Here is a 12,348-nt window from a genome sequence, read left to right as displayed (position 1 = left end):
AATGTGTTATGATTAATTGTGTTCTCTCAGCATGTGTCGGGTGGTTCTTCAGGATATGTGCATTCCAAAAGTATCTGTGCGTTGCTATTGCCACCTCCATTCTCTAGTAAGGCATGCCTATCTCTTACCTGTCCCTTTAAGCTTCCACACCTCGGGATTGCACTCCATATGGGAAGCAAGGGTTCTCTTGATATTTGGGATCCACTTAACAACTGTATCCATGCTTCAGAAGTCATTTTTTTTTATGTGCTGGGAAGACAGTTCAATCAGTAAAGCACCTGCGTGCAAGCATGAGGAGCTGAGTTCAGTTCCCCAGAACCCAAGTAACATAGCCAGGCATTCCTACGCCAGAGGAGGCACAGACAGGTGGAGCCCTGCAGCTCCTCCAGCGGAATTGCTGAGCTCTGGGTTCAGTGAGGGACTCTGTTCCACAAATGAGGTGGAGAATAATTGAGGAGGAACTTGGACATCCACCTCTGGCATGCCTGAGCACATCTTGACCAAGTAACACACACACACACACACACACACACACACACACACACACACACACGCACACACAACTTCTTATCTTTCATCAATAGGAGAGTATAACTAGTCAATGATAATTCATGCTGAATTTCTACTTCTTTCTTACCAGTAGCACTGTATGTGCGGGGTTAGATGCATGATTTATATACCTTTGTAATAGGTATAAATAAATAAATGCCCTATCTGTGGGACCTGTGCCATTAATGATCATTAAGCCAAATGGACACTAAAGAAATATGGATGGAAAGACATTCTACTGAAGGACAACGCATATCAGCATGCTAATAAGAATACATGAAAGCACAAAAAGGAGAGAAATACAATGATTAATTAATTTTTATGAAAATGGAAAAACAACAATGTTTTAGTCTGTTTCAGTAATAATAACTTTAAAAGTCTGTCCATAAGTTTGATTTTATGCAAAGTTGTCAATGGCTTCACTAAAGTTAATTTCCTGTACTTGTTTTTGTTCAAATGAAACTATAAATTGTATTAGCCTATTTATCTTCTAATACATTTAAAAGAGAATATTTTTATTCATTTTCAATGAGATTGTTTTTCATATAAACTCAGATATTCAGAAGGTTTGAGAAGATTTTCAACAAAGTGACAAGTTGGTAAAATAAATCATTCTTTTAAACTCCAATAATTATAACATTCTCCATATCTTTTTCTTTTAACCAGAATCAATTCTAGTGACCTCAAAATATCCAAGTAATCAAAAATCTGTGCAGCAAATATTTGAATGCAGAATTCATCGTAGATTTTGCTCCTGTTAGGGAGAGACGGAACCAAACTATCAAGGGTTTGCAGGAACTTGAGCTCTTCTGCTTCCTGTGCTGCCACTTGTGTTCCTCTGCACACATTCATGTTACATCAGAGAGGGAAGTGGAAACACAGTGAAACTCTGTCTCAGAAAACAAGGCTTGGAGGGAATCCTGAGGAATGACACCAATACTGTCCCCTAGCCTCTCCATGCAGGTGCACACACGTGCTTCTGGGATCTTTAGACTAAGTGGTCTCCACTACCTGTACCCCGCCTTGCTCTTACTCTGCTCGTGACCACAGCTTGCTTGAGCTTGTCCTTGAACATCCCTCTACCCTAGTCTAAGTGGATGTTTTCCGATAGTTTGAGTGAGGTGATTGACCATGTCACTGTGATTTAACTGCACCAGATACCTTTGAAAGCTAAGCAAACATCTAATCCTCAGATATTGGAAATTTGAGAGTTCCCCACAAGAAGACAAGTACGTTTGCAGAAAGGCAGGGTGGAGGTTTTGTGTGGGTCTCTAGCACATGGGTGAGCTGCTAAGTGTTTCTTTTGCAGTTGCAGACTACACATGGGAAAAGGGAGTGTCTCCATGTTACTTTTCACTTATTTTCCAAGAATACACGCTACTAATGGGGGAAGCTTTTGTGATTTTGGTGTAAAATAAAAATCCTTCATACCTAACTTGCTCAGACTCTGCAAAGCAGGTAGAATACCAACCATTCCATAGTGTGGATGTAATAACCTCAATGTAAAATGTAATAAAAAATCAGGCCATAAAGCCTTTTCATTCATTAATTCCAAGTCAATGTTATGGTATATTATCACAAGATAATCACCAGTGATTGAGTGTTAATTACAGATCAGTGTCCAATTTGTTTGTACTTTGTAGCAGTGCACTGTGCCCTTTGGGCAGTACAATTTCTTTAATTCAATTTAGTATTAAATTTATAAAAACATACAAATAAAACTTGTAATGTAATTATTAGATGTTTACTATGATTATACTGTCAAATATTGCTTTCTAAAACACAAGCATTTTGTATTAAATATTTTTAAGTGTTAGACCTGAGAATGTGAATGTAATTCAGTAACAAAGAGGACTAGCTAGTACACACAAGACCCCGAGTTCAGTCCCTACCAATAGAAACTAAGTAAATCCATAAACACAAAGTCAGAAAAATACAAGCCTCATATTTCCTAAAGTTATTAATATTATTGTTATTGCTACTGCTATGAAGGGAAAAACTGTAACAAAATATCAAAAACCTTACTCTTCATGGCTACAGATCCAGTAACACTACTCATTTAAGCAGATGGACTTTCCATGCTAAATATGTCATAGCAAGAAACCATGCAGACCAGCCCCTTAGAAAGGAAAGGTCCTTTAACAGATGCACTGACTCAGAGGAGACACAGTCCCATCCCTAGAGAGTTCTCCTCTTTGCTATCCAAACAGCAAGGTTGATATGTCCATTGATAGTAAGTTGTCCAGCACAGAACACTATTATCCTCATCTCTGATCTGGGCTAGGAGTTGAGGACACATGAATGCCTCTTTGTTAAGCTTTGAGCTAAGTAATGGGAAAAGCAGTGGAGAGTAGACACCAAAGTATTCTCTGCAGGGTACAGTGACACATTTTTGCTGTAGAGGTAGGGGAGAAGAGTCAATGGTCTTTTCTAGGCTGCTTTGATCCTTGGAACCCTTGTGAGGCATTCCTCCTCTATAGGCTCTTCTTTTGACAATCTTCCCTCAACAGAGTGGTGAGCTCATGTTGTTTCATTCATCTCTTAACTCCCCAGGAACTTGATCCGGCTTGATGAATACCATCCAAAGGCCCCTTAGATTTGTCCTGAACAATAAAGGAGCAAACAATGAGAAAATATCTATCATTTAAGAGGAACATTTAAGTGAGACATTTAAATGGGAAGTTTATGATAGTATGAGAGTGTTACTGCATCCCATTTCCTATCCAGGGCCATAAGAATATGTGATTGCCTCTGTGCCCTGCCACAAAGTCTGGAGTCAAGCCCATGTTGGCTTATGGTACCATCTGCTCATTCATACTTTTTATATTCAACTCCATCTAGTTATCTCTATTATGTATTCTAGCCATGATAGCCATGGGAGACTACATAGACTACAAGGTATTTGAGGTTGGAGGCAAGAGTTAAATATACAGTCTCTACCCATGGTAATACCAAAGGCCACATGGATACCCAGGGTCAAGGTCACAAACTCTGGCCATGTTCATGTCTGAGATTCATGCTGCCACCAGGGCCATGCCAATCTGGGTACTCTGCACTGCCACATGGGGCCATGGTGTCATCCAGGCCTGGGCTGCTGCCAAGGGCCATGTCTAGATCCATATTCCTACTGAAACTGGGGTCTGTGATGATGTCCATGGCCCACGTTGCCACAGGGGTTCATAGGAATTATGTATGTTGAAATCCAAGGGTCATGTTGAGCTGGCCCTGCCCCTCATTTGCCCTAGGATAGCTGGCCCTGCCCCTTTCTAGACACTACAACAAGAGAGCTGGTCTCACATACTTGGGAGAGCTGTCCCATGCACTTGGGAGAGATGGGCAAAGGAGAGCTGGCCCCAAACATGGGCCTAGGAGAGTGGGCTCTGCATTTTGCCTGAGGGGGGAGTGGTCCCAGTGACCCAGATCAACCAATTCAGCTACCTCTCAGACCCACATCCTGGGCCTCAGGTTGGCCCACCCTAAGATCTACTCTGTGACCTGATGAAGTGCAGTGAAGGGACTGGTCCTGTGGAGCTATATTCATAAGATCTCCATGACTTGGGGCAACATCAGGATATCCAAGAGGTTTTGGTGAGGATCCAGTGATGCTGGTGTGACAGAGGCCTTGAACCAGACCAATGACTCATTGCAATGAACATTTTGTGGGTGGGGTTGAACAGACAAAAGGGTAGACTGTGAGACCCTCCATAGTACCCAGTGCCACCAGGATGAATGAAGAGGTATTGGAAAGATGGAGGATCAAGTTATTTTCGCTGTTGTTGTTTGCTTGTTTTGTTTTTAATTGATTGTGAGGGAGGATTTCTTTTGGAGGGAGGCTACAGGAGTGAGGGAAGGACATGGAGGGACTGGGAGGTAAGTGGGATTGGAGAGCATGATGTGAAATTCCCAAAGAATCAATGAAGAGTTATGTTACGAATAAAAGAAAATGAAAGCTCTAGAGGCATATCATCAGGATTTAAATCTTAGTTTTAGCCACTGTGACAACTTGTGCTCAGTTCCCTCACTGATGAAAATACTCCTGTCTAACAAGTTTGTATTGAGGCCTTACTGAATTCAGTGACAGAAAATGCTATGCAATGTCTGGCTTGTGTGACGCCCTTAATAAATATTAATGTTACTACTAGTACTATTTTACTGATTCTTTAATGTCCAGAAGGTATGGTTTAAATATTATTGGTCTTTGATAATTACTTGAATAAAGATCAGCAGTAACAAAACATTTAAAAGAGCTTTTTACAAAGATTCTGGAACCCAAGTATAAAAACAAAAAGCAGCTAAAGAGAACTGCAGCATTTATTAATTTTGAGGAGTCCAGCCTTGGTTTTTGCCAGAGATATGTACATAAAAGCACAGGATGGAGGGCTGGGTCTGTAGTAAGTGAGCTTGCTCTACTCAAGCCCAATATTAGTGTGTGGTCTGTGATAAGTAAAAAATTATCTACAACAGTGTTTCTCAACATTTCTAATGCTTTGGCCCTTTAATACAGTTCCCCCTGTTGTGGTGACTCCCAACCACAAAATTATTTTCCTTGCTACTCCATAACTGTAATTTTACTACTGTTATGAATCATAAGGTAAGTATCTGATATGCTGGATATCTGATATGTGACCCTTGTGAAAGGGTCATTCAACCCCCAAAGGGGTCATGACCTACAGGTTGAGAACCACTGCTCTACAGCTTGCAGACTGGTTGGGGAGACAAACAATCAGATCGTATAGTATAGGTGATGCATGGTATAGCTAAGCTCAGTACAGACAAGAAGCCCAACTTGGTGAAAGAATTGGGCAAGGACAGCAGAGCATCTAGCCTCCTAAAAAGGCATGCTGTCTGATGGTAACCTAATACTTTTAAACTAACCATGCACGGAGAATTTTACCAAAATATTTAATATTTCTCCCCCATATTCCCACGAATCTTTGTCCTGTATACATAGAGATAGATATATGTGAAAGCCGGTCATCTCTCAATAAATGTTTGATTTTGAGATGAGCAGATTTTCAAGATGGAACTAGTGATCTAAATAAGAAATAGATGTGGGCAGTGGTGGTATATGCTTCTAATCCTAGTACTGAGGAGTCAAAAGCAGATGGATCTCTATGAGTTTGAGGCCAGCCTGGTCTACAAAAGAAGGTCCAGGACAGCCAGGGCTACATAGAGAAACACTATCTGGACAAACAACCAAACAGAAAGAAAGAAAGAAAGAAAGAAAGAAAGAAAGAAAGAAAGAAAGAAAGAAAGAAAGAAAGAAAGAAAGAAAGAAAGAAAGAAAGAAAGAAAGAAAGAAGGGAGGGAGGGAGGGAGGGAGGGAGGGAGGGAGGGAGGGAGGGAGAGAGAGAGAGAGAAAGAGAGAGAGAGAGAGAGAGAGAGAGAGAGAGAGAGAGAGAGAGAGAGAGAGAGAGAGAGAAGAAAAGAAACTGAAGCTAAAGAGAGGGCTCAATGGCTAATCTCACTTGCTATTCTTACAGAAGACCCATGTTCAGTCAACAGCACCTATGTGGTCATTCCAGCCATGTGTAATGCCAGTTTCAGGGGATCCATCACCCTTTCTGGCTTCTTTCCCTATCAGACATGCATGCGGTGTACAGACATACAATTAGGTAAAACATATTTATAAAATAAATAAATATCTAAAGCAATTAAAACAGACACAGAAAGGAGAAACCAGGTCTGGGGGAATGAATGGCTTAGCTGTCAAGTGTTGTTTAATAAGCATGAGGACCTGAGTTTGACCCTCAGAGCACACATTAAAAAATCAGGTGTGGTGGCACATGCTTCTAATCCCACTATTGAGAGAAAGGTCCAGATTCCCTGGATCCGGCTTGTCAGTCAGCCTAGCCTCATCAGTCAGCACCACCACAATCACTGCCCTCTGAGGTATTATCACCATGCTCTTCAGAATCCCTCTTCTAGATTCCATCCCTACTGTCACCAGTACATCACCACAGTCACCATGGTTATCATCACCACCACCATCACCAGGACCAGCACCATTGTTATCTTCATTATGACCATCATTTTAATATCATTGGTATTATTATTAATGAAAGGTTGCCAATTGATTTCCATAATATATTGTTAAAAGAGGGAGAGAGAGTCCTGGATAGTAACCAACATGGGGGTGGGTTTCTGAGTAATTTAAGGCTATGTCATTTTCAGTGTTATTACCATGGACAAGCAACTGACATTATCAAAGTCATCTGAATATTTTTAAGATATATTTTTATTTATGTGTATTTATCTATGTGGGTATTTACACATGTATCCAGGTACCTCTGGAGGCCAGAGAACAATCATATCCCTAGAGCTGGAGTTTTAGGCAGTTATGGGATACCCCATCTGAACATTAGGAAACTGGGCTCTGATTCTCTGGAAGAGCAGCAAGTGCTCTTACCTGTTGAGCCTTCTCTCCAGCCTGACTTTGGAATTTTTGGATATGGAAATATGAGTGTTTGCATCACACGCATTGACTAAATATCCTGGCAAATGGTGCTGTTGTTCTAAGGACATGGGTCTCCTCTCTATAGCTTGGAGATGCTTAGCTTACCACTTGTGTACAGTAGAATATAGGTAAAACCAGGGTAGACCAAGGAAACCCAGAGATTCAACAGAGATTAGGATAGGCACAAGTGCCCCAGGTCCCTGCTTCCTGCGTTGAACAACTAGGAATGACCGATGTGGGCAGGGCATAGAAGACATACATTCTTAGTCGTTAGCAGTTGATACTGCTGATGGTGATCCCAGTGTTCCAGAGAATTCAGAGATGTTCTCTCCACACTGACAGAGACTTAAAATTCCTTTCCCTAAACATCCTGAACATGCCTGTGCCTGCAACACACTGACAATGGCCTTCATCCTTCTTTCCTGTTTGGCTGCAGCTGCTTCTGAGGTCACATTCGCCATTGATGTTGGGAATGGCCCTGTCGAGCTCCTTGTCCAGTCTCCTTCTCCTCTGAATGACAACCAATGGCATTTTATCCGGGCTGAGAGGAACCTCAAGGAGACCTCCCTGCAGGTGGATAACCTTCTACGGAGTACAAGGGAGACCTCAGAGGAAGGCCATTTCCGACTTCAGCTGAATAGTCAGTTGTTTGTAGGTAGGATACATCATACTGCATACTTTGTGCTAAACACCTACAAGATAGTTTTTGCCCTAGCTCAAGGAAAATTCCTAATATTTTTACAACTAGGAAATGAAATATGTTGTTATTTTTTACTATTAAATTTTATAAATTTATAAATTTATTCTAGCTTCATAGATCATCACAATAAAGTTTATGCTACTCCTTCACAAACTTAGGGGCTGTCTCAGACTGTTTTGGTACCATTTCTCTTTGTATATGTTATTTTCAGACATCTATGGAATTTTATGTTTTGGGTCATTGTAATAAAAATTTACAGCATAGGCATAGAGATTCCAGTCCATCACTCTTCATAGTAATTCCTAACTCCTGATAATTACTGTTAAAAGTGTGATCAAATTGTTTAACTAAACTAAAGAACTTCAGTTTCAGAAGTAAAAATTATGGAGTGCTGGCTGGTTTTATGTCAATATGACACTAGCTAGAGACACTTGAAAGAGGGACTCTCAATTGAGAAAATGTCTCCATGTATTTTGCCTATAAGGAAGTCTGTAGAGCCTTTACTTAATTAGTGGTTTATGTGAGGGGTACTAGTTATTGTTCATGGTTCCATCCGTGGGCTGGTGTTCCTGGATTCTATAAGACATCAAGCGGAAAAGGCCATGTAAGGCACGGCAGTATGCAGCCCCTCCATGGCTTCTAAATCAGCTCCTGCCTCCAGGTTCTTGCCCTGTTTGATGTTGTCCCCTGACTTCCTTTGATAATTGACTGTGATATTCAAGTACAAGCAAAATAAACCTTATCCTCTCCAAGTTACTTTTGGCCACAGCAATAGAAACCCTAGCTAATGTAAGATGGAACTCACTCCCTCAGTGAGATTCAGCACTAGCACCAATATTATCTCTGAATAGGTTGCCAATAGAATATGAACTAAGAAAAGTCACTGCTTTTCAAGGGGCTTGTGTGTGTGTGTGCGTGTGTGTTTGTGTGTGTGTGTGTGTGTGTGTGTGTGTGTGTGTGTGTGTGTGACTGTGGGTGTGAATTGTGTGTGCATATATGTATACATGTATGTATGTGTATGAGTGTGTGTCATGCAGCATGCTTGTGTATAGAGAGAAAGAGAGGGACAGACAGACAGACAGATGGAGAGGAGGGGGAATATTTTAGATATGCTAGTCTAGTATTTATTTTGTTTTTGCACTGTTTTCTATCAACACTCACACTGTATAACTCACCACCAGCTATGAACTCTATCTCTATTCCATGTATATTTCTTATTTGCTTCCTTTATATGTGGGCTAATGTAATTTTTAAATCTGAAAATATTATCACTGAAAATATTCGTGCTTAAGGAAAAGAGATACTAGAATTTGAGATCATCAGATTTTCATTTCATCATCCACCATACATGTATCTCCATTAACTGTGTTTTATACATCCAGCAGAATCTAATATCAAGTGATTTAAAACCTTCTTATGATCATAAGTCTTTTCCTTAATTAATAACTCCTGTAAGTAATATGATTTACTGCTGAAAGAATTTAAATTTATTTTGCTGTTTTAGTTCTATTTAAACATCACATTTTATTTCTTGAAGGAGTTTGCTACTCATCAAGATTTAATATCTTCTTTTTGGTGGAATCAGTTAAAGTATTCTACAATTTTCATAAATTATACTCCATGTGAAAGTCTAATTTATCTTCAGGCAGTATTTATGAATCTTTCTAGTTGAAGCAGGATCTAAAGATGGAGGATTGGCTTTTTATACAATCAAAGCTCCCCAACTATCACAAGAACAGAGACAAGGTGAACTTTGTGTAACTTAAAATGGAAGAGAGGCAGCAGTGTTTTGTGACAAATTTTATCACCACTCATTTAAATTGGTCACAAATTCAGTGAGTTGTGCAAGCATGTGGATGGCACTGGATGAAACATCTTGATAGAGTTGTAGCCCAGGTCAGTCTGAGGAGCAAGCTCACTTCTGTTATGCTTCTCTCCATTGAATCTCATTTCAGAAATTACTGTGCTTTATTGAGTTTAACCTGATGAAATTGAAAAAGGGGAAACATTCTGTTATAGGTCATCTTTGTCTGTTAATTTATGCCTCACTCTTTAGCATTCAGTGACAGGTATGTTGGCAAATGTCATCTGGCCAAAGGCAGTTGAAGATCCAACATTTCTATTTTTTGTGTGTAATTCATGTTCAGTGAATGAATGAATGAATGAAAGTTTTGCTTAGTCATTGCCCTAGTTTCTTGTCTAGTTGCTGTGATAAAATTTTCCAACAGAAGTAACAGGAAAGAAAGGGCTTATTCAGTTTACAATCCAGGTTAGAATCCATCACTAAGAAAGAAGAGGCAGGAACCTGAAGTAACTCTTTACATCCATAGTCAAGTACAGAGAGAATGAATACATGCATGTTTACTCTCAGTTTAGCTCCTCCTCTTTTATATAGTCTAGGACCTAAAACCAAAGGATAGTGCCACCTACTTTATGTTAGGTCCTAACACAGGAATTAACTTAATCAAGATTATCCCTCAAAGACATGCCCACAAGCCATTCTAATCAAGACAATCCCTCATTGAGAATCATATAACAGGTGGTTCTGTATTGTATCAAATTGGCAAAACTATCCATCATAGTTATATTAGCCCAAATAAAGAACTGTGTCCTCCATCACTCAGAAATGTGGAGACATTAGATGCTTATCTATGGCAGATACCAAAGGATGCCATTATTGGAGTGTGTGTCTTGATTGGGATAGATTGAGTATGGCATCATTTAAGTATCAATATGGATGTGCCTATCCAGATACCTTTAGCCATGGGAGAAATTTTAAATCATACTAGAGTCTCCAGCAGCATTTTGATCACTGGCTCTCTTCTGTGATCATGAGTACTTTCTGTGTACCAGACACAGGCTGCATCTTATAAAATAGGACATACCTTCTGGCACTGCCCTGGTTATTTCAATGTGACAGCATAAAAAGTGTTGATCAATGACTCATTGTTTGATAGATTTCCAGAATCAATATTGTAACTCAACACTGTTTGTCACAATGATAGGGATATTTGCAACAAAGCTATGCTGCCCAGTGCATTGATTGAGCAGAATGTAATAAATTTTATAGGATGTACCTTTAAATATATAATATATAGCTGAGGTATAACCTCACCATTGGGGCTGTTGACAGTTTCATTGTTTCTGCTTTGTGAGGTTTATGTATGTATATATGTGTGTGGTTTGAATGCATGTTTGCATGTGCATGATCATATTATATGTGGTCATGTGTATAAATGTAGAGGAAAGAGGTTGATATCAAAATATTCCTTGATAGCTTTCTACTTCATTTCTGAGTTAAGCTCTTTTGCTGAACCCCTGATTTGGCTGATGTGGGAAAGCCATTTGTCCCCTTGAGCATGCTGTCTTTGTCTCCCAAGTGGTAGGATTACAGGTGGCTGTTGTGTGAGTGCTGGAGGTCTGACCTTCTGTACTCCTCCTCATGCTGTTAGTATTCTGGATGAGACCTTGGTAGAGAAATAGCTGGCATAAGTGTATGATTGTCTTTTGCCATAGAATGGAAATGAAGTTCAGGACTGACAGATCTACTCGCTGCATGTCTCATGCCTGTGTGCACAGCACAGCAAAGGAAGAGTCTCACTTTTCCCAGTTGGGTGTGGCATCTTCCCAGATATGCTGCAGATATACAGCAGACATTTGTGTAGATGAGCCCGTGAGCCTCGCTTTCTGTTGTTACCTCCTTTGCCTTTCTTTCATTCATACATGCTTGATGCAGCTGGTCATATTGCAATACTAGTCAGGAAGCAAAGGCAATGCATGCTGGTGCTTAGGTCTCTCTCTCTCTCCCTCTCTCTCTCTCTCTCTCTCCCCCTTCCTCCCTCCCTTTTTTATTCAGTTCAGGAAAGCAGCCAATGGAAAGGTGCCACCCACATTTAGGGTGGGTCTTCCCACTTCAATTTACCTGATATAGACACTCCCTCACACACATGCCTGAGACTTGTCTCTTATGGAGTTCTAGATCCGTCAAATTAATGATTAAGCTTTCCATGACAGATGTTAAGCTTCTGTAGGCTATTGACTGGCTTTAGGCAAAGTAGTTCACATAGGGATTAAATAGCTGAATACTCATGCATAGAAGAAAAGAAGGGATGGAAGAAAGGAGTAGGGTAAAGTGAGAAGGGAAAAGGAGAGGGAGAAAGAGATAAAATGAGATGAAGCAAAAACCAGGAAAACATTAACGTAACAATTGTTGTTAAATCAGAGCCACGTTTGGCCCACTCAGTGCTGGCACTAAAGGAGGTGAAGAGGAGAACTTGGGAAAATGGAGACTCCTGCGCTTGTGCAGGGTTGGAGAGGGCATGTACAGAAAGGTACTTCTTTGGAGACAGGGAAGATTTACCAAGCGCTTTTCTAAGGCAGGTTTAGCATTCTAAGCTACATTTTAAGAACTGATTCACACTTAATCCAAGGAACCACCATCCTAATGAACTCACCTGATACCAGGGCCAACTGAGATATGCTATACCAAATTGCTTCTCAATACACCATCTAATCAATGCTCTTTGTTGTCCAAAAGATTGATGTCATGCACCAAAAGAATAAATGGGTGTGTGTGTGTATGTGTGCTTCTTGGAACAGGAAACCATGTGAGAGAGAAGCAGAAGAAAGTACATTCTCTTTG

The 12,348-nt window shown here is 40.3% G+C and overlaps 1 protein-coding gene across 2 annotated transcripts in view; it reads left to right on the top strand.

Moving 5' to 3' along the window:
* Positions 1-12,348, top strand: part of Cntnap5 (contactin associated protein family member 5) — a 915,960-nt gene that overhangs the window by 757,287 nt on the left and 146,325 nt on the right. For both annotated transcript variants that reach the window (XR_008217835.1, XM_052736717.1), the window contains exon 17: positions 7,443-7,661. Coding sequence is in view for 1 of the 2 variants with exons in the window: in XM_052736717.1 (XP_052592677.1) it covers positions 7,443-7,661 (219 nt within the window). In the remaining variant the exon portion in view is untranslated. The remainder of the gene's footprint in view (positions 1-7,442; positions 7,662-12,348) is intronic.

This window comes from Peromyscus californicus, unplaced genomic scaffold, assembly GCF_007827085.1.
Source record: "Peromyscus californicus insignis strain IS unplaced genomic scaffold, ASM782708v3 Scaffold_14__1_contigs__length_90479793_seg_2, whole genome shotgun sequence".
Classification (NCBI taxonomy): Eukaryota; Metazoa; Chordata; class Mammalia; order Rodentia; family Cricetidae; genus Peromyscus; species Peromyscus californicus.
The sequence above is the reverse complement of the archived record's forward strand: the minus strand, read 5'-3'. Positions and strand labels throughout refer to the sequence as shown.